The 19949-nt window shown below is 44.2% G+C and overlaps 1 protein-coding gene across 2 annotated transcripts in view; it reads left to right on the plus strand.

Moving 5' to 3' along the window:
• Plce1 (phospholipase C epsilon 1) overlaps positions 1 to 19949 on the plus strand; it is a 262100-nt gene that overhangs the window by 114339 nt on the left and 127812 nt on the right. For both annotated transcript variants that reach the window (XM_050157296.1, XM_050157303.1), the window contains exon 3: positions 11900 to 12188. In XM_050157296.1, the coding sequence (XP_050013253.1) occupies positions 11900 to 12188 (289 nt within the window). The remainder of the gene's footprint in view (positions 1 to 11899; positions 12189 to 19949) is intronic.

The raw sequence follows: 19949 nt of genomic DNA on the forward strand, positions 1-19949 counted from the left end.
ATGGCTGAATGGATGAAGAGATGTGATGCGTATTATCCAGTTGTTACAAAGAGCAAAATCTTGTCACCGGCAGCATGATGGGTGGACTAGGAGATACGCTAGGAGCAGAAAGAGAAATAGCACGTGTTCTCCCTCACTGTGGACACGACAGCAATTGGTTTGACAGCAAAAGAGAATGAGAGTGTGGTATAAAGGTTCAGAAGAGAAGGGGGACATTCAGCAGAGTTGGAGAACAGGTTCCACGGCACAAGTGGACAGAAGGAATAAGCTCTGTGCACTGTGCCTCAGTGGAGGGACGTAGCCTGTTATGTATTTTGGGATGAACTGGAAGAGAAGAGCTAGCTCCAAGATCCTGAGCCCCAGGGATAAGGAGACGACCATGCTGGTTACCCCAGTTTGATTCTTGGGTTCTTTGTACACATGCTGGAGTCTCACCCTGCACCCCACATATGTGTATAATTATGTTAATTACAAGAGGAAAATAGAGCAAATATCACAATAAAAATAAGCCAAGGAGGGAAATGGGGTGTTGGTCCAGAAGCAGTGACGCAGGTAGAGGGTCCTCAGAACTGTGAGGACAGTGGCCATGATGGCTCTTTCCTGCTGGCCCAAGGGAGGAGGGTCAGAAAGTGTGTCAAGGGCAGCCAGGGTTCTGGTCATAAAAGGAGTGACACACAGAAGGCATATAGCCTGGTCCCATAGTTGGTCCCCTCTTCCTGTCCAGAACCAGCAGCAGCCCCGAGCAGTGGGATGTCCAGAACTTTCTGTCCCTCACCGCTCCCCATGTGTACATTTCCGCAAGAAGGAAGAGGCTTTGGACTGCGAGCCAGGGAAAAGGATGACAGCCATTTGTGGAAGTTTGTTTTTCTCTTGCAGGGGCCTTGTTTCACATGCTTCATTAGGAGACCCACTGCTCCACAGAGCTACAAGAAGCCTGGCAGGTCAATCCTTTAAGTCCCTTCTGTAGGCCTAATTCACCGCCTGACATCCCAGGCCTAACAGCATAATCCATTTGTCCTAATTTGATTTTTTTCTTTTCCAGAGGCTTCCTTGGCAGCTAGGTTTTCTCATTATGACATGATTCATCCCTGTGGTAATTCGCATTAGAATAAGTATCTGAAGCGTGATTCATCTCAGCAGATATTAAGCTGGAAGTTTCCTTTATAACGGTCCATTACACTCGCAGCCATGAGTAACTTCACGGAGAGGTGCCCCGCCCGCTGGCACTTGTTAGTTTTGCCTCATAATAGATTTAAACCCAGAAGCTTTGCAGCGGGAGAGATGAACAGGACTTCAGCAATGTCCTCCGTGGCTCTAGAAGGATGACATGGATGGGAAGGATCATCCGAGGAGCACAGAGATGAAATATAATACAACACAATGTAATATAATATAGTCTAATATAATCTAGTCTCCTTAAAGTCCAGGGTAGTATATCTGAAATGCTGGCAGGAATCAGAATCCCGTGGAGAGCTGGTTAAACACAGATTGCTGGGCTCAGGTCTCAGAGTTTTTAAAATAGGAGATTTTAATTAGTTATTTGGTAATTTCTGCCATGCATTTGATGTAGTTTGAGCATATTCGATCCTCCTCCTTTCTAACTCCTTTCAGATCCTCCTCTTACTCTCTCACCCCCTTCCAGTCCTGTGTTCTCCCCTTTTCCTTTTCTCCATTTGTGTTGTATGCATAGTGTGGGAGTGGGGCTACCCACTGTGTTGTGCTAAACCTTCTGGGAGCCACAACCTCAAACTGACTCTCCCTACCCCCAGCAGCGGTCAACTATCAACTTCTGAGCCGAGGGAGGGATGCAGGAGTCCCCACCCCCTTTGGGATGCTGACTGCTTTGACCATGTGCTGGTCTTGTGTAAGCAACCAATGGCTATGAGCTCCTGAGCGCAGGTCGTGTCAGGTCCAGAAGACACTGACAATCTTCCACCCCCTCTTCTGAGACGGTCCCTGCACACTGCAGGGAAGGGGGATGCAGTTGTCCTACTGGTGGCCGAACACTCTACAGAGCCTGATTTTCTGCACTGTGTTGTAAGTTTCTGCATTAACTGCTGTCCGCTATACAAAGAAATGTCTCTGATGAGGCCTGAGGGCTGCCCCTATTGTGGATACTGAGATGTGAATTTAGAAGGCAGTGTAATAGCCTGTCTACTTAGCAAAAGAATAGTTGTAGATTCACCTGTGAGACGTATGGGGTCCTCCATTGTGGGTTCTTGGCGAGACCTACAGTGCCAGGCATGCATTTCCTCCTGTGGAAAGGATCCCAGAAGTTTTTGGTTCAGCACAGCTGGGATTGCAATTCTAACAAGTTCCAGGATGCTCCTGCCGCTGCAATTCTGCTGCCCTTATTTTGAGACCCAAGGCTGTAAGACTCCAATTATGTCTCTGTTGTACCCTCCCTCTACCATTTGCCGTGTGCCCCTGTGTTGGGAGCAAAGGGTTCAATAAGAGATGGTGCCATGAGCATGGCAAAGGAGCGGTGATGTCTGGAGTTCACAAGAAGCACCCGCTATTCTGAGGTTCCGCGCGGAGTGTGGTTTGGGCACCCGGGAAGAACATGCTCATTTCTTGCTGATGACTGCACAAAAAAAGCAATGTGGCCTGGAAGATGTTGTGGGCAAGGTTATTTGTTACTGTGAAATTCCCAGATCATCACCAGTGGAGCATCCTCTTATGCTCCTAAGATGCTTCCCACAGTGATGAAGGTTCGGCTCGCTTCCTGGAGTCAATGCTACAGCTCCAGTCAACTGGCATGGTGCTCACAAAGCTTTTATTTTTGGCTCTTTGGAATTGTGTTTGGTCAGTGTCTTGTGCATGCTCTCAGTACTCTCAAGAGAATGGAATTCTCCGCATGGGCTCTGGAATGGAATGTGGAATCAGGAGCTGAGGAAACACAGGCTGCTGCCAAAATGTGGCTCCCTGTCTTTCCATTAGGTCTCTGAGCCGTGGCAGTCACCACCCCTCCTGATTTTCTTTACCCCCTAGGCAATTTGGGAGTTCTTTTTAATCATTGCCTTTGGTTTACTTATGATTATCCATGAGATAAGGCCTTCAACCTTTGAGAATTTTCTAGAACCTTCTAAAACACTGCTCTTAGATTTCAGCCATTAAAAGAGGATTCTATTAGGCCAGTAAAAGGGGATTCCAAACCAATGTACCATATCCGTCTTTTTTTTCACCCTGGAAAGCAGGCCCCCACCTTGTTATTCACTTCATAATTAACAGAGTTCAAATAACTGTGATTATTTTTTTTCCTGGGGCAGGACACCCTAAAAACCATAGACTGGGGGAGGGTAAGGACGCTGTTAGAAGTAGATGCACAGTTGCTACTGAAGTGATCACTGATATTGAAGACCACTGATAAGAAAGAAGGAGACACAGAATCAACCTGGATTAGAGAATAATGGTGATCAAAATAATCAATATTGGGGCTGGAGGGATGGCTCTGTGGTTAAGAGCACTGGCTGCTCTCCCAGTGGAATCCAACGCTTTCTAGGAATGACTGCAGGTGCCACACAGAGATACAAACACCCATCCACATAGAATAAATGAATATTTTTAAAACGTCTTTTAAAATTTTTTCAAATTAGTATTAAGGTCAACTTCCTAGCTTAGGAAGGCAAGCATAGGTCTGAGAACACAGACCCTGAAAGGAGCTTGGTGATAGTCTGGGCTGCCCTTCTCATGTCAACCAAGTACTGGACCAGTCTCAACACTGGGGAGGCAGAGGCAGGTGGATTGCTGTGAGTTCTGGTCTACACGGTACATTTCAAGTCAGTCAGCCTGTCTTGAGAGTGATGGAGACACAGAGAACGGTCTCTAGGTTCATCTTTAAAAAAAAAAAAGTCACTGTTCTCAGTCATTAATTTTAAAGTATGTAAGTCTAAAGATGTTTATTGTATTAATTAATTTGATTTAGGAAAGTCAACTCATAAATTCTCATTTATGGGTTTAATGAGGCTCTATGATCCTTCCAAATAATCATTTTTATGAAAATTTATAACTAAGAACAGAGAAATTTAGTATCCTTGACTCTAAATCAATCAGCATATGAGAATGGAATAGTAATAAAAACTATGAATGAAATTTTCAGGCTGGACACATTTTATTAGCAACAATGTCAGCCTTATTTGGCAGTGTCTATTCTGAATACTTTGTGAGGATTTGATACAGTTTGATATTATTTCTATATCTAATGTGTACAGTTGATAGTACCATGTCGTCTGTGGCTCAGATAAATCCAGTGCATCCAACGGCCTCAAAAATCGAAAGACCCTCAGAGAGTTTGTGTTGAAGATGTATCATAGAGAGACTCACTCATTTAATCAGGAGTGTTTATTGAGATGCTATAGTACCCAACCTCTGCTGTGGACACGTAGCAAAGAAAACCCAAATCCCCATGAGCTGAGCTGCTAGGAGGAGTAGATAGAGTGGGGGATCCTTAGTAGGTTGTGTCCCTCCTGACGGTTCATGCTTTTCCATCTGTAGTGGACTGCCCAGGGATTCGGCTTGGTAATTAGTAGCACTGTGCTAGAGTTACAGGATCCTGACACCAAATCCTAGCCATGTGTATCTTATTTTTAAATGCTGGTAATGGTAGGACCTCTTCATTGAGCTGTTCTCAGCCACACATGGAATCATGTGTCAGTGCTCCGTGCCCGATTCATTTTGTGCACACCAGACATGTTGAGGGGATGGCAAGCATTATGGAGTCGGTGGACCTCTACATATATATCTTCTTCCTGTTGGAAGATTTCAGAAAGTGTGTCACCTGTACCTAAAGCATCATTTTTTGTAACTCCGAACCCAGAAAGACAGCTTTGCAAACAGCTGTATGTTTTGTTTCCATTTCTTCAAGTGAAGACCAAGTCCCTTCTTGCTGTAGAGAAGAACAAGCTTGCTTCCCAAGTAAGGTCTGTTCATGTGGTGAGTGTGGCTGCACTGTGTCTCCCTGGGCTCTCCAGTGCTTGGCTACGTTTCCACCTGCGCTGTGGCGCAGTCTTGACCTTCATTGTATGTGGTTTTAGTCTGTTTTGGATGTGGACTCCATATCTCAGCATTGGTTTCTTCAAGGCATCCCTCTTTCTAGAAGCACAAGGGTCTTTGCGTGTTGCTATGTCTTCTACAGATGTTGCTAAGCATTGATGATCACTCAGCAAGTGACCTTAAAATTTAGGATCGTTTTGCTCCAACCACTCCCAGCTATGTCACCCCCAGCACCTGTTACAACCGGATAAATGTGGAGAGGATCATTCGTTCACAGTTGCTGAACTGAGGAGGCCTGAGTGATGCTGACTACAGCATTGATCTGACTATATACATCTTAGGACTCTAAAAACTTAACAGTGGCTAAATGTAGACCCTTGGGTTAATTCCTTTTCTTTCTTTCTTTCTTTTTTTTTTTTTTTTTTTTTTTACAGCAATTTAAGCAAGACCTGTGTCATTTATCCAAAATGTATCTTGGTTGTATAGAACACTATTTCAGTGCTGGCGTTTGAGTATGGGGCCTTTCTATGCCAGGCAGTAGCTCTACTGTGAACTATAGCCCCAGCCCAGTATATAATTTTAAAAAGTATAATTGTGGTGCTGAGCATGATGGCACATACATTCAATCCTAGTGCTTGGGAGGCAGAGACAGGAAGATCTCTGTGAGTTTGAGGTCAGCCTGGCCTACATAGTGAGGTAAATGTGTGTATCTATGTATACCTATATGCATATATGTTTGCACATTTACAATTGTGAGTGTGGGCTCATACATGCAATGGTGTGAATGTGTGGAGGTCGGGACAACCTTGAATGTTAGTTCTTGCCCAGCACTTTGAGACAGGCAAGGTCCTATTGTTGATTGCCTCTGTGTACACCTAGCTAGTTGACCTGGGAGCTTCAGAGAGACTCTTGTCTCTGCCTCCAATCTTGCCATAGGGGCACCGGGGTTACAGGCACATGTCTGTCTCTATGTGGGCTCTTTGAATTTGAACTCAGATCATCACGCTCAACGGTTGTCAAGTTTTAATTAATTAATTAGGTCTATTTGCCTATTGTCATTTTCCTTACTGACATGGCACTTCTTTATGGCTTGCCAGCATGGTGTATATGCTCAGTAAATACAAATCGACTGTTAAACAATTGAAGAAGGAAATGAGTACATGGCTGCTTAACAAGCTTGGTGGCTAAACTGTGACATTTCCATTTTATCTTAAAAACAATATTGATCCATGCAGGGCAGTAGTCGGTCTTCTTTTCAGCACGTTCCCCTCCACATTAATCAAGTGGGATAAAGTTTATATGTGCTCTCACGCTGTGATTTTAAAACTATAAATCTCCATATAAAGGAAACACTTTTGGTCGTTAGTCATAACGTGACTATTTGAAAAAGTAATTCAGCATGAAAAGGAAAAGCATGAATAAAAACAACATCAGCATGAGCATCACTGAGACCTCTTGCCAAATAACAATGGGATCCTGAATCCCACAGTCGAGCTGTGTGACTGTGCCCTGGGGCAGTAGATTAGGTTGGGTAAAGAAGTAGAATAAGCCTGGCTCCTAACCCCGGCTTAGCCGCTTATAGCTGCGTAGGGTTCGCTATGTTTCTCAACTGTAAAACAAAATCAGTCTAAATGGGCTACCATGTGGAGTCAACAAACATGCCCAACGCCTCCTGGTGGTTTCTGGTCTAGTGGGTTTTTACAGTAGTCTTGTACTTGCTCCACAATTCTGTAAATTAGCTGGCTGCTGTCCTCATCTGGATCTATTCATATCTCTGTAGCTGTCTTGTGCATCTGTAGTAGCAACTGGACAGCTTCGCTGTGAGGCTGAATCTTGGTAGGCTGTCAGCTGGGATGACAGGAACAGCTGAGCTAGGGTCTTATCCTCCAGCAGGCTAACTGAGGTGTCTTCACATGGTAGTTGTTCCAAAACCTAAAGCAGCAAAAGGGAGCAAACCCCATTACAAAAACATTTTTTTTTGTAAAGTTGTGCTTGAGTAAGTTCCCACTGGGGGAGCAAATGGCAAGGCTAGCCAAAGGTAGTAATGAGAGAAAGGCAAATTTTATAGCTACCACAATCGGTAGTCACCACTGTCACTGTCGCTCTAAACCTAGTGTTTGTTGAGCATTTAGTAGGTGTCAAATGCTCTTTTGATGCATTGCCTTTATCAGAGACTGTAGTTCTAGTCTCAACTTTATGAGGCAGATATGTCTATGTCCGTATACTGTAGAGAAAGCAGCTGAGGTTCAGCATGGCACAGCAATGGTTTACCAAGGAAGATCACACTGCTGGAAGGTGGGGTGAGGAGCTGGGATTTAAAGCAATGCTCTGAACCTTAGTAAGTCTTCCTGCTCTGTATGTAACAGATGCCCAAGGCTCCTTCCTTTTCATAAGGGAGTCATCTGGTAAGAGATAATAGCCTGGTTTGGGAATGTTCCCTGATTGTTACTGTATCTACTACCACTCTGACCACACTCCGCATTTTTCTAATACATGTTTTGAATTTGGTTGTCGTAATTTGGTATGACTGGCTGCCTGGGGCTTGTTAACTCAGAGCGTTTTCGTGGGCCTTGGGGGTAGAGATAGCAGAAGGCTAAACATGCATTCTTGGAGCTCTGCCTTCTATCTTTTTGTTCAAGTTTAAGGTGAGATTAGCATTTCTATTCTATTTTATTTTTTAATTAAAATATAATTACATCATTTCTCCCCTCTAGTCCCTTCCATGTACCTCCTTTATCCCTCTCAAATTCATGCCCTCTTTCTCCTTCTGTGTGCATATACACACACATACACATATGAACGTAAATATACAAACACAATCTGCTGAGTTCATTTAGTGTCTCCTGCATGTATTTGATCCCAAGACTGACTACCTGGTTATCCCAGGACAACCAGTGAAGGGGCTCCTCCTTAGGGAGACTAAATTCCCTGCTTGCAGCATTGCTTAGTGGTCTGTAGTTCTTTGTCTCGGGTGGGACCCTGTGGGTTTCCCACTTGCACAGTAGTGTGTTTATTGCTGCTGCCCTTGTTTGGGTCTTGTTTAGGCAACCGTATTGTTGAGATATCACAGGTTGAAGCTTCCCTACCCTTCTAGGAGACAGAATCTCACAAACACAGAGTCCCAGTTCTCTGGGTTTTACAATCTTTCTAGCCCCCCTTTTTTAAAATGCACCCTGAGATTTTGGTGCAGCACTTGTGTTGTAGGTGTATCCATTGGGGCTGGGCACCCCATGATCAGTTGTTCTCTTCATTTTGACCAGTCGTGTGTGTCTATAACGGTCTCTGTCTGCTGAAAAGGAAAGCTTCTTTAATGAGGGAGGAGAATTACACTTATCTGTGGGTATAAGGATAATGTTTAGAATCCATGCTGGTTTAGTAAAATGGCAGTAGTAGGTTCTTCTCTTAGATCCATGACTCCACTAGCCCTAGGTAGTTGACTAGGCTTCTAGTACCAGACGTGATTTCCCTCCTGTTGAGTAAGTCTTCAGTCTAATGAGACAGCTGTTGGTTGCTGCTACGATATCAATGCCACAGTTGCACCCTTAGGGATATTTTGCCATGCTGGTCATTGTTAGTTCATGGGTACTACAGCAAGGGAAGACTGTTGGTTGCTTCCTTCCCTTGGTAGCTTGCATAGCATGGGGTGCAGGCTTTTGAAATCACAGACTGGCTTTCTCTATCTACACTCAGCAACAACACAGGAAGAACACATGGAGGACATTTTGGAGAGGCTCCATGCATAACTATTGTGCAAGTCTACACTCCTCTCCATAAATCACTAAGGGAAGAGCCACAGCCTACACACTACCAACAACCAGATATTGGCCAGATGTGATAACTAAAGAGAGGTAGGAGCTGATACCAACCTGTAAAATCTTTTGCTCCACATGACAGTAGAGAAATTCTGCCCATATGATGCCTTGTGGGAAGCTCAGTGCTACTAGGCTGTCCAGGAGTTCAGGGAATGCTATAGCGTCACAGGTATATATAAACTTCACTGATCTTTAAACAGTGTTTGATGAAGCCAATCTGGTACCTGAATCTGGCTCATAGCCATCACTTTTTGACCTGCCTATGTTGGGTAGTTCATGGCCCTTCTCTATTGCATTGTAACTATCCTGAAGGCATGGCAAAGAGAAATTGGACGGGTGAAGAAGAAATTGTAGACTGAGAGAAAGGATATCAAGAAAGTTGTGGATGTGGGTGGTAGTTCAGAGATTCCAACAAGATCAAGGAGCTGAAAATAAAAAAAGTCTATTATAGTCAAACAAACTACATTGTACTACGCTTCACCTGTGGGCTAAGTGTTCCTTAGAAAACAAATTCTTTGTCAAATAATACGAGAAAAACTCCAACATCCAATTAAGCAAAATGAAATAAATTTCTTTACAACATCTGTAATTATCTTTAATATTCTGTTGGGCAGTATAAATCTCCAAAAGGGGCACTATTTATTGTGTTCAAGTTCCTGTGATCATGAAGTCTGTCTGTGACATCATTCTTTCTCCATCTAAGGTTTTGAGAAACACACATTGGAAAATCCAGAGAAAGGACTAAATGGACCACTAGGAATCTATGAAAGCATTATAATAAGAAGAATTCATAAGGCAATGATTAGGGGCACTGTAAGCCTGTAGGGCAGCTTGGCAAGAAAGGGGGGTAGGCAACATATTAGCAACTGGGTACTGTCTGTTCATTTTTTTAAACAAAACATTTTTAGCCTCATTCCTCGTTTAAGAACAAACAAATACCAAGTGTCAGGGGGTGCTCCCTCTAAAGGATTAAAACTCTTTGCCATAACAGTTCAGGCTTTCTTTTATCAGGCTGTCTGGCCTGCCTCGATGCACAGTTAACACCCTCCACTCTCTGCTCTGCCCACCCCGCTCTATTTGCTGTTGACCGGACAGAGTCTGCATTTTCCTAGCCTCAATACTCGGAGTCTCTCCTGAATTACCTTCCCCATTTGTTACAGTTGGAGTCACAACTGCTTTCTAAGACGCAGGCCAAACTCTGCATTCCTTAGTGGAGCCTTTCTTAGTTCTCCCAAGAGATTCCTGTCCTTGAACTTCTGGACCATTTACTCTTGAAGAGCTTGAGTGGGACTTACTGTGGTCTGTAGTGCCTGTGTGGTTTGTTATGTATGGCAGGGTGGCAATGGAGGTCGTAGTCCTTCTTTAAGAACATCAATGTCTAGGACAAGACAGACGTTGAGAAGAAAGACCTACCCCGAGCTCTGTGTTTGCTAAGATGGGGTTAGGATAACACTGTCCAGTCACACACAAAGCACACTAATAACTACATCATGCTGAATAACACAGACTCTACTCTCCAGTTAACAGCCTCCCAGCATTCCTTGAGGAGGAGTGCATCCTCTCCTAGAGAGTTACCCAACAGTAATGCGTGCTGTTTTTTAACGCTGAGTCGGGTATGTTACATGAGTTTCCTTGGTGAATCTCACAGTGTCCCTAACAAGGGGTATTATTGACCCCACTTTACAGAAGAGCAACCTTTAAAACCTTTAAGTCACTTACTCATGTTCACAGCCAGTTCTCTGGCCAGGCAAGGCAGAACCAGGTATCTATCCCCCGATTGCATCTTGGAGTGCAGATGCAATCACAGCACGCCATTCATTTGGACATACTGGTCTCCGGAAGTTTACTGACAAAGAATAAAGCTAAGAATTCCCACTCTGACTCCAGTTGACAAGGATGTATGAGCATGCAGAGTAGAAATCTAGATTATCCCATTTGAATGTTGTGGGGTTTGGGCTTATTGTAGGGTTTCATAAGGACCGCATACAGGGGTCTCTTAAGCAACAAAGTTAAGGTAAAATTCGGAGCATACAGGACCATGAAAGCACAAGCTCGTTGCAGGTCTGTGATCTCTGTATGATGAGGAACGGATTTGCCCAGTCTTGACTCAGTGACGGTGAAGAAATCAAAGCAAGCTGTTCCAAGTGTCATAATGAATTCATGGTAAAGTAGGCTTCCTTCCTCCTTTAGCAAGCTACAGATATCTTTTTCCATGTTGTTCACCGACTATCAGAAAGTCTCCAACAGACTCGAGAACATTCCACACAACCCGACATCTCCCTGCAGTTTCCTTGAGCTGTCTATTACTCAGGACCCTCTAAAGCAATGTGGGGACAATGCAGTGCAAGCAGAATGTTTTACCCTTTTCATTGGCCTATGTTTTCTGCCATAGTGAGTCACACAGAGCAGGGTCTACGCCCATGCATGCGGAATGGCTACGTTAGAATGGGCAGAAGATGTGACTGAGGACCTGTTCTAATAAGATCATATTTAGTGCACACAAGTGATCAAAGAAGGACTCAAAAAAAAAAAAATGACAGAGCAGAAACCCTGTGGGAGACGAAGGAAGAGGAAGAGAAAAAGAGCATCAAAGACTTTGATGCTATTGATGGATGGGAAGAGTCTGCCCATGAGGGAAATCCATGACCCTTTCATCCTTGCTTCACTTTTGTTCATGGAGCAGGAATTCCCTATGGAAGTAAAATTGAAGCATACATGGGGGCAGGCAGACATGGTCAGTCATACAGGAGAGCTCAAAAGGATGAGAGAAAGGTTTGTCCTTGTGGCTCTCCTGAAGAGCGTTGTGGAGGAGGAGAAATTTGAGCCGAATGTATTTTTGGTTGGTGCAACCTTAAGTGCTCTGTTTGATAGCAGAGTTGTTTGAATGGCCTATTTCATAACTACACAAAGCTTCTCCAAACAGATGGCGTCTGCAGAGTGTCCAGGTTAATGCATGAGTGCAGAGCTCAAAGGTGTTTGTGCTGAGACCGACCGAGCCTTCTTTCTTCATAAGTCATCTTGGCATTTTGTCAACAAGTTAATTTGCTTTTCTAAGAAACTAGATTAATACTTCCTGTGCTTTGTGCTATTCGCAGATCTACAGTGCAGTGAGAAGAGGAGAAGCAGCAGAAGCTACGGTTGGATCTCTCCTGCACTGCTCCAGACAGCTCCCGACCTCCGAGACAGCCTGTGGAAGAATTAGAGACGGCCCATGCATAAAGCGATGTGTACGAGACACCGAGTGTGAGTTCCGTGCCACCCCCCAAAGGACATCCTTAGCTCAGCACATCACTGGCTCTCTTCTGGAGGCCACCACCTCTTTAGGAGCAAGAAGCGGCCTTCTCAGTACCTTCGGAGGATCCACTGGACGAGTAATGCTGAAAGGTAATGTCTGGAATTTTATTTTTACCTCTTCATATTTGATTTGATAACCATTCAATATACAGCTGCTGATGGGAAATTGAGTTCACATAACAGAAACGTTAAGAAGACAAAGCAAAAGTAGCTGTTTTGTGTTAACAGAAAAAATTAAATCCCTTAAGACTTCAACACATAACAAGCATTAATTTTTAAAAGTTCTTTTTTTTTTTCAAAAATACTATATGGCTGGAATTCTGTCTTTATTTTTGCGTTTGTTTATTTATTTTGAGTGTGAGGGTAGATGGGTGTGTGCACATGTGTCACGATTTCGTATCCAGAGGTCAGAGGACAACCTGTAGGATGGTGGGTCTCTCCTTCCACTGTGGTTTGCAGAGGCTGAAGTCAGGGTTTCAGGCTTGGTGGCAAGCACCTTTACCACTGAGCCTCTCATAGGGCTTTTGAATCTTAAAAAAAATAATAATAATACTTATGCAGGTGGGTAGTTTCTCCAAGTAATAATCCATGAGAGATGTCAACTACTCTGACTAGATGCTAGTGAGTAAATATGATCACATGATTGCATTGAAAAGCAGCCATGCTTGGAGACAGAGTGAAACGTTAATATTTTCACATATAGAACCAATAGGTTTCTGGCGACAAGAGAAGAAAAAGAACCATTTTTCAACATGTCTCATTGTAAAAGCCCAGAAAGGCAGACAGAGCACAGAGAAATAGGAGCCAGTAGAAAAGAGGGTCCTGAGCATCCCAACTTCCCTGTATCTTCCCATGACACACAGACAAGTGGGTCAGAAGTGGCAGTCACTAGAGAACCTCAGAGACCCGCTCACGACACAGCTGTCACAAACGGTTGGCAACCTTCCCTGGCAGGAAGCGACCAGACAGACAGGGACCGTGCAAGGTTGTGTTCCAGTGCCTGGGGGCTGCCAAGAGCCCCATCTGACATCCGGCTGCTCTGTCACAGACCTTGTCCCTCCACAAGGAGCCCTCAGACTGGGGTTAGCTGGTCAGTGACTTTGCTCCTTGATCTTTACCCTCTCCTTTCCACCATCACGCTCACCCTTGCCATGCTGAAGAGGAACGCCACTATCTGGTGTGCCATGTTGGAAGGTTTCCTGCCGTCACCTAAACTTCTGGGCATCGGCCTCCAACAAGGAATAGACGGCAGACACACAGTGTGAGAACGCTAATCTGAAACAGTCATATGGAGAAAGTTAGTGCCAGGTACACCTGCTGGCAAGGGAGTAAAGCCTCCCCTGGCCCTCACGGAACTTACACGGTCTGCGCAGGAATCCTCCGCCGCCACGTGATTGAAGGTTTCTCCGCTCTGATGTGGCCCCTGGACACCAGCAGGACATTTTCCTTGTGCTTCATGCAAAATGGCAGGGCCTCATGAAAGGACGTTCATGAACCCACACTCACCACATACCCATGCTGCACCCCACAGAGTGGAGGTGTTGCGGGAGACCCCACTGAAGTGTCGCCAGTCAGCTTGATGGCCGTATACTTACAAGGAGGCAAGATCTGCAGGCATGAAGTAATGAAAGACTATGTAATAATATGTAAAAGAATAATATTGTGTCGAGTTAAGTATCATGGAAGGAATGCAAAAGGCACCACATGTTCACAGGGCGGAGAAGTTAATCTGACAAATGACTTGGCCTGAAATCAAATCGAAGTCAATACAAACTACCTAATTTCCTCTTCCGGAATATCTAGCGCCCCAACTACACTAGGGGTGCTAACGGTGTTCCAGAGACCTGTGAGAGTAAAAGCACTGGCTAGCGTACCTGTTGTCCTGTTAGTAATTTGTTTTGATTGCTGCTGTACTTCCTTGTTCAGAATAGCACCTCACACATGGCTTCCCCGGAGCTGCACTAGTCCATCAGCTGGTGTGAACGCTTTCAGCTGGTGTCGTAAGCAAGCGCTGGAGTTTAATTTTCGGTTTTGCAGCCTCTTAGTGGTTTCTGATACCTGTCAAATTAGTGTCTGCGAAATAATAACATTAGCGGGTTGATTTTTGCTCTGGGCTTATTTCTGTCATTTCTAGTTTGCCGCCTTGGAGGCGGATTTCGACTGCGGTGCGCTCTTCCATGGGGTGTGCAAAGTTTCAAAGTGCCTTGGTTAAGTATGTGTTTCTTCAACATGCAGTGGGAAAATAATGCATCAAAAAGGGGGGTTTATCATCACACACACACACACTGTCAGGTAAAACCATGTTAGCTAACTCAAACAGTGTGTGTATATTTCAAAACATTATATTGTAAACAGCCCATGCATGCAGTTTTTGTCAATTTTAATTTCCAAAGTAAAGCCAGCTTGGTCTACATAACGAGTTCCAGGCCAGTCATGGCTACATAGTGAGACCTTATCTTCAAAATTATATTTAGTTTAATTTAAAAATTAATATTTAAAAACTAAAGCCCAAACACATGAGACTTCAAGGCACAGGGTATCGTCAGGTTCTGTAGGGTGTTCATGCGAGAAGCAGGTCTTGAACCACTAGGGGCCCTGGAGGAAGGGGCTGGTTGCGATGCTTCAGTTGGCCACTTCTTTTGTTGTTCAGGTGTGTGTTCTGTGGCATGCGTTCGGTCAGTAGCTTTCAGCTCAGACTTGCTAATGAAAAGTTGCTCATAAGATCCCAGGCATGATGGCATGTAGGAGGCTGAGGCAGAAGGACGCTTAGTTTGAGACCAGCCTCAGCTCAGTACAAGATCCTGCCTAAAACAAAACCAAGAAAGCAAAAGGAAGTTATAAAGACCGTGTAACACATATTCTGTCTCCAGTTTCTAGCAGTTTACTTCTCAGGAGCTCTGCGGACCTTCAGACTCTTTCGGAGAGAAGCCGCACTAAGTGTGGTTTGATTTCTAGACTTGGTCCTTCAACCTGCACCCAACAGAAATGTACTCTCTCTTCCGTGGGATGCTGAGAGTTGGTCTTCAACAGGGTGTGGGGTGGGAAACATGAGAAGTGGCTTAAATGGCATTTCCTGTCAAGGAGGAATCATTTTCCTCGGAGAAGAGATAAAAAGTTTAGTCTTTCACTGGGCTTGGTGAAGAACTTTCAGTCGGTCCTGAGATGTTAGTTGGTGGCAGCTCTCTTTCTTGATTATGGTTGATTGTACTCCGATGCTCATACCTGGATAGAGGAACCAAAAAATTACCCCAGTTACAAAAAAAGAAAAGAAGAAAAAAACAAGTAGAACAAAGTGGGAGAGATGGAAAAGCACAAATCTTTTCCCCAGAGAGAAAAGGGAAGGAAGAGGGTCAAAGGATGACCTCTCCAAGGGAGAATTCGTGTTTGAAGTCTGTGAACATGACCTGGGGGAGGTAGAGACAATGAAGGAGACAGAAAATTCCACTTGCACAAGGCACATAGTCTTGGCGGGGAGACAGAAAGTGGAATGGTGGCTATAGAAGTTGAGGCAACGGGGAACGTGGAGTGAGTGGGCACAGTTTCAGTTTCGCAAAAGGAACGTCCTGGAGATGGGTAGCGAGAGGCTGTGTGACCGTATTTAACAACTGTGAGCTCCACTCAAAAATGCTAGAGAGGAGTATCCAAGTCTTGCTACAATTGAGAGCAACCGAGGTGGCTATGAGCAAGGTTTACCCTATGCTGATCTTTTTCCCCCCAGGTCTACATGAGTTTACAAAGAACCGAGTCTCCAGACTTCTTCAGAGCCTGGGTGACAGGAGTCTTCTTTGTGTCTATTGTCACATGGGTGCTGGGATCTGAACTCCAGTCCTCGTGATCTCACGGTGTGGTAGTTGGTTTTAAAGTCATCTTGCCTAGTCCCGTGGGAAGAGGAAGCCTCAGCTGAGGAGCTGCATCCCCCAGCCTGGTCTCTGGGCATTTTCTTGATTGTTAATTGATGTGGGAGGGCTCAGCCACTGAGGAGAGTGCCACCCCTGAGAAGGTGGTCCTGGATTGCATAAGAAAGCAAGCTGAGCAAGCCAATAAGCAACATTCCTCCATGCTCCATGGTCTCTGCCTTGGTTCCTGACCCCAGGTTCCTGCTTTGGCTTTCCTCAGAGGTAAACTATGATCCAGAAGTGTAAGTGAAGTCAGCTCTTCCCTCTGCAGGTTGTTGTTGATCCTGGTGCTTATCAGAGTAACAGAAAGCAAAACAATTTTCAGGGTAAAATTGCTCTTAATTATTGGGCTGTCTCTCTCTGTTCCCTCAAGAGACACGTTCTGATATAAGGCATTGATCATCCAGATATGCCCTTAATTGTAAGGGTTTGCTATCCCTACACAGGCAAGTGGAGAGTATGTACTCTTGATGGAGCAAGTGTTTGACACAGTTAATCTCTCACTTCCTGTCTTTATTGTCATCCCCTCTTCCCTACTAACCTCATTAGAATTTAAGGTTAACCATGAGGAAATGGCATTCAGGAGAATCACTACCTTTAATAGTCTCAGAAAGTAGCCAAGTGTGGTGGCATCTGTGGGTACACACCTGCAATTCCAGCACTTGAGAGCCCTAGGCAGGAGGATGGCAAGTTTGAGGCTAGCCTGGGCAGTGTTAGGAGGCCTGTCTGTCTCTCCCAACGCAAAGTGGAACAAAGTGCAAACAAACAAAGCCCACAACAACGACAACAAAAAACCCCCAAACCAAACCGAAACAACAAAAATATAAGATAAGGTAAAAATGGAGAGAGAAGGGTCAGGTGAGCCATAGAAATATGCATAGAAATATACATAGAAATATGCATAGAAACATGCATAGAAATAATATGCAGTGCTGAAAAAGAAAAGTAATAAAGATGTGATAATGAGAATTTTTCAAATCAAGCAATTGGAGTATTTTCACATGTGCATGGCATCAGTTGATAAAATTAACAGTGCCACGAACACAGTTTTCCTTCCTACCTTGTTAAGTTTGTAAGTGACAAAATTAAATGTCACACTTTACCAGAATGGAGCACAGTTACTGATCCTTAAAGTGTGTGGCAGGAAGGAAAAGCTGCACCGTTCATTTTTAATGCCTTTGCATGCGTTTGTACATCTGTGAAGAACTGTTCAGGTTAGTGGTCATTCCTTGGCTGCAGCTAGAACAGTGATAGAAAAACAGAGTGCCTTATATAATCAGTCTTCTTAGTTAAAATGGAGGGTAATTGGCTTCTGATAGAAAAGTTGGACACATTTTCAAATCATATTATCTTTCTTTTACTACAATAAACATATTCTACCTGTGTCCTTTTTCAAGGATTAATAATAGCTTTGGATATTAAAACCAGAAATCATAGTAGGAAAACACAGACATTGGAAGTGCATGACTATACCTCATAAATAGGTTTGTTTATAACGGCTGTCTTGGTTGACTTCCTCCTAATCAAAACAGTTAGCCCTTGCATGCCTACCAGGCTGCAAAGGTATGCACATAGCTCCAATTCCAGATTTCTGTTTGTTTAAAGAAACGTCCTGACTTATTAGTTTTGCTACTTTGGAACTATTCGGTGGATAAAAATATACCTTAATGTGAGGCTGAGTATATTTCTGTAGCAGTTAATTAATTAAGGAATATTCAATTAGCTGCCCATGGTGTCCCAGAGCTGTGTCAGCTATGAGGAGAATGCAGATACATGTGGAAGTCTGCAGTTTGGAGAACAGTGTTTCTCAGTCCAGAAAAACGTAATGCTTGGTCTCCGGCCAGCCGAAGTAGCCCTTACCAGCTCGTGTGAGAAAGCCCTGGGCTGCTGAACTGATGTGGGGCAGTACTTCATAGTATCAGGAAGTTTGATGGGCACAGGACGAAAGCCTCTACTGTGGGGCCCCAGGTAGTCAGGTGACATCCAAAGAAAAAACCCACACACAGGGTAACCCCAGCATTTGGTCAGCCACCTATGATCCAAGAGTGAGTTTGCCTTCAGATGTGACCTCTGGTTTGAGTTATCTGTGTCACAGTCACCTCTTATTCAGCTTCACTTTATGCCCAGAAATAAAGAAGACATGCTGCCCTCTATCTCAATAAACTGTTGACACAATGGGAGGACAGGATGGATGGACGGCAGGGTGTCCCGTAAACTGAGAGTCCTTTGGGTTCCAACTAGTGCATCCAGAAAGGTGACTGACGAGAACTGTAGTGCCAGAGCAGCACTCGGAGTTTCAAATTAACAGGGCAAGTCTTGGTTACATATTCCAGAACCAGAGTTACCAGAAATGCTACACCAAGGTCTAATCTAATGATGACTAGATTCCAACGCTTTCCTGCAAAACATCGCTAAATGTTGAAAATGAATACAGTTCTAAAAGATGATTTTTCAAGGTTGCTAAGTAAATGTTTAAAAAAAAAAAGTCCCACCCAGCAGTCTTGAGACAGGGACAGTCACTGAGGGTGGCGGTGGCGATGCTGCCACACTCCCGTGAGCTCAGTCATAGTGTGCACAGAGAAGGAAAATCTCCCCTGGGTTTTCCTGGCTCTGTGCCCTTGCACCAGCAACTTGAGGGACGCCTGAGAGGGGGTTATCTAGAGGCTTCTGGCAGCCACATGTAACTTCATTAGTTTTCCCTTAGTTTTCATGCATTTAGCAATCCATACATTCATTTAATTAACAGTATGTATTGACCGTCTCTATGCCAGAGCTACAGGAGTAAACAAGAGGTGGCCTTTACTTCAAGGACTGCACTGCCAATGAGGAGATGAACATGACAAACGAGCACGCAGCTTTAACGTGGTGTAAAGGTTGTGTCTGAAATAAATATAGCACCTAGGGGCACCAAAGAACGTCCCTGAACTGTCTTGAGAGAAGTGTGTGGGTTCTAACATTACTTAAGAGCCAAAAGAAACATAAACAGGATTAAACAAGGGGCGACCTCTGGCCTCCGTTAGGAAACTCTTTTTGTTTCTAATTAATTCTCTGCTGAATATCTTTGTTCCTACAACGGGAGAAAATGTACTGCGTGGTCACTGCTGGCATGGGGAGCGCTGCTGACTAGTTTTTATGTCAGCTTGACACGGGCTAGCGTCATCTGGGAAGAGGGAACCTCGATTGAGAAAATGCCCCTAAACAGATTGTCCTGTGCGTGAGCCTGTTGTGTGTTCTTGACTGGTGATTAATGCGGGGGAGCCTTGCTCACACTGAGTAGTGCCACCCGTGGCTGGATGGTCCTGGATGCTAAAAGAAAGCAGGCTGAGCAAGCTGTGAGGAGCAAGCCAGTACACAGCCTCCCTCCAGAGCCTTTGTATCAGGTCCTGCTTCCAGCTGCTGCCTGGAGTCCTTGCCCTGACTTCCCTGAGTGATTGAGTATGGCCCCAAAGCTTCAAGGTGAAATAAACCCTTTTTCCCCCCAAGTTGCTTTGGTCATGGTGTTTTAGCACAACAACAGAAACCCTCCCAGAGACAGGAGCTGAGTCTAAAAAATCTGTAATTGGCACAAAATCTAGCATTCGAGTTAAAAAATTTTGTTGCATATTTTAGTGAAGTTACTCATTGCAGTAGACATTAAATAAGTTTTTTTTAACTACATGAAATTAATCCTTTTTTGTGTTTCCAGATTGTCTTAAAGGATAGAACTCACTTAAATGGGCTATGAACATTTTTGTCCATGTGAATATTTATAGAACATAATGGAGTATGCTTACAATCTGTTTATAATGGCAGTGCGGGTCAGTAGCAGATAATTGGGAAAGAGAGAAAAATCTCAAAATAGCCTGAGTCATTCTTTAAACTTTGGTCAGAACTGAATCCCCTTAGAAGAACTAATGGAGAAACCAGTAACACGGTTGGACTGAGAGTGTTTTGTTTTGTTTAAATGAATTTTCAC

Source organism: Alexandromys fortis, unplaced genomic scaffold (assembly GCF_014885135.2).
Source record: "Alexandromys fortis isolate MF-2015 unplaced genomic scaffold, M_Fortis_MF-2015_v1.1 scaffold_10, whole genome shotgun sequence".
NCBI classification, from domain to species: domain Eukaryota; kingdom Metazoa; phylum Chordata; class Mammalia; order Rodentia; family Cricetidae; genus Alexandromys; species Alexandromys fortis.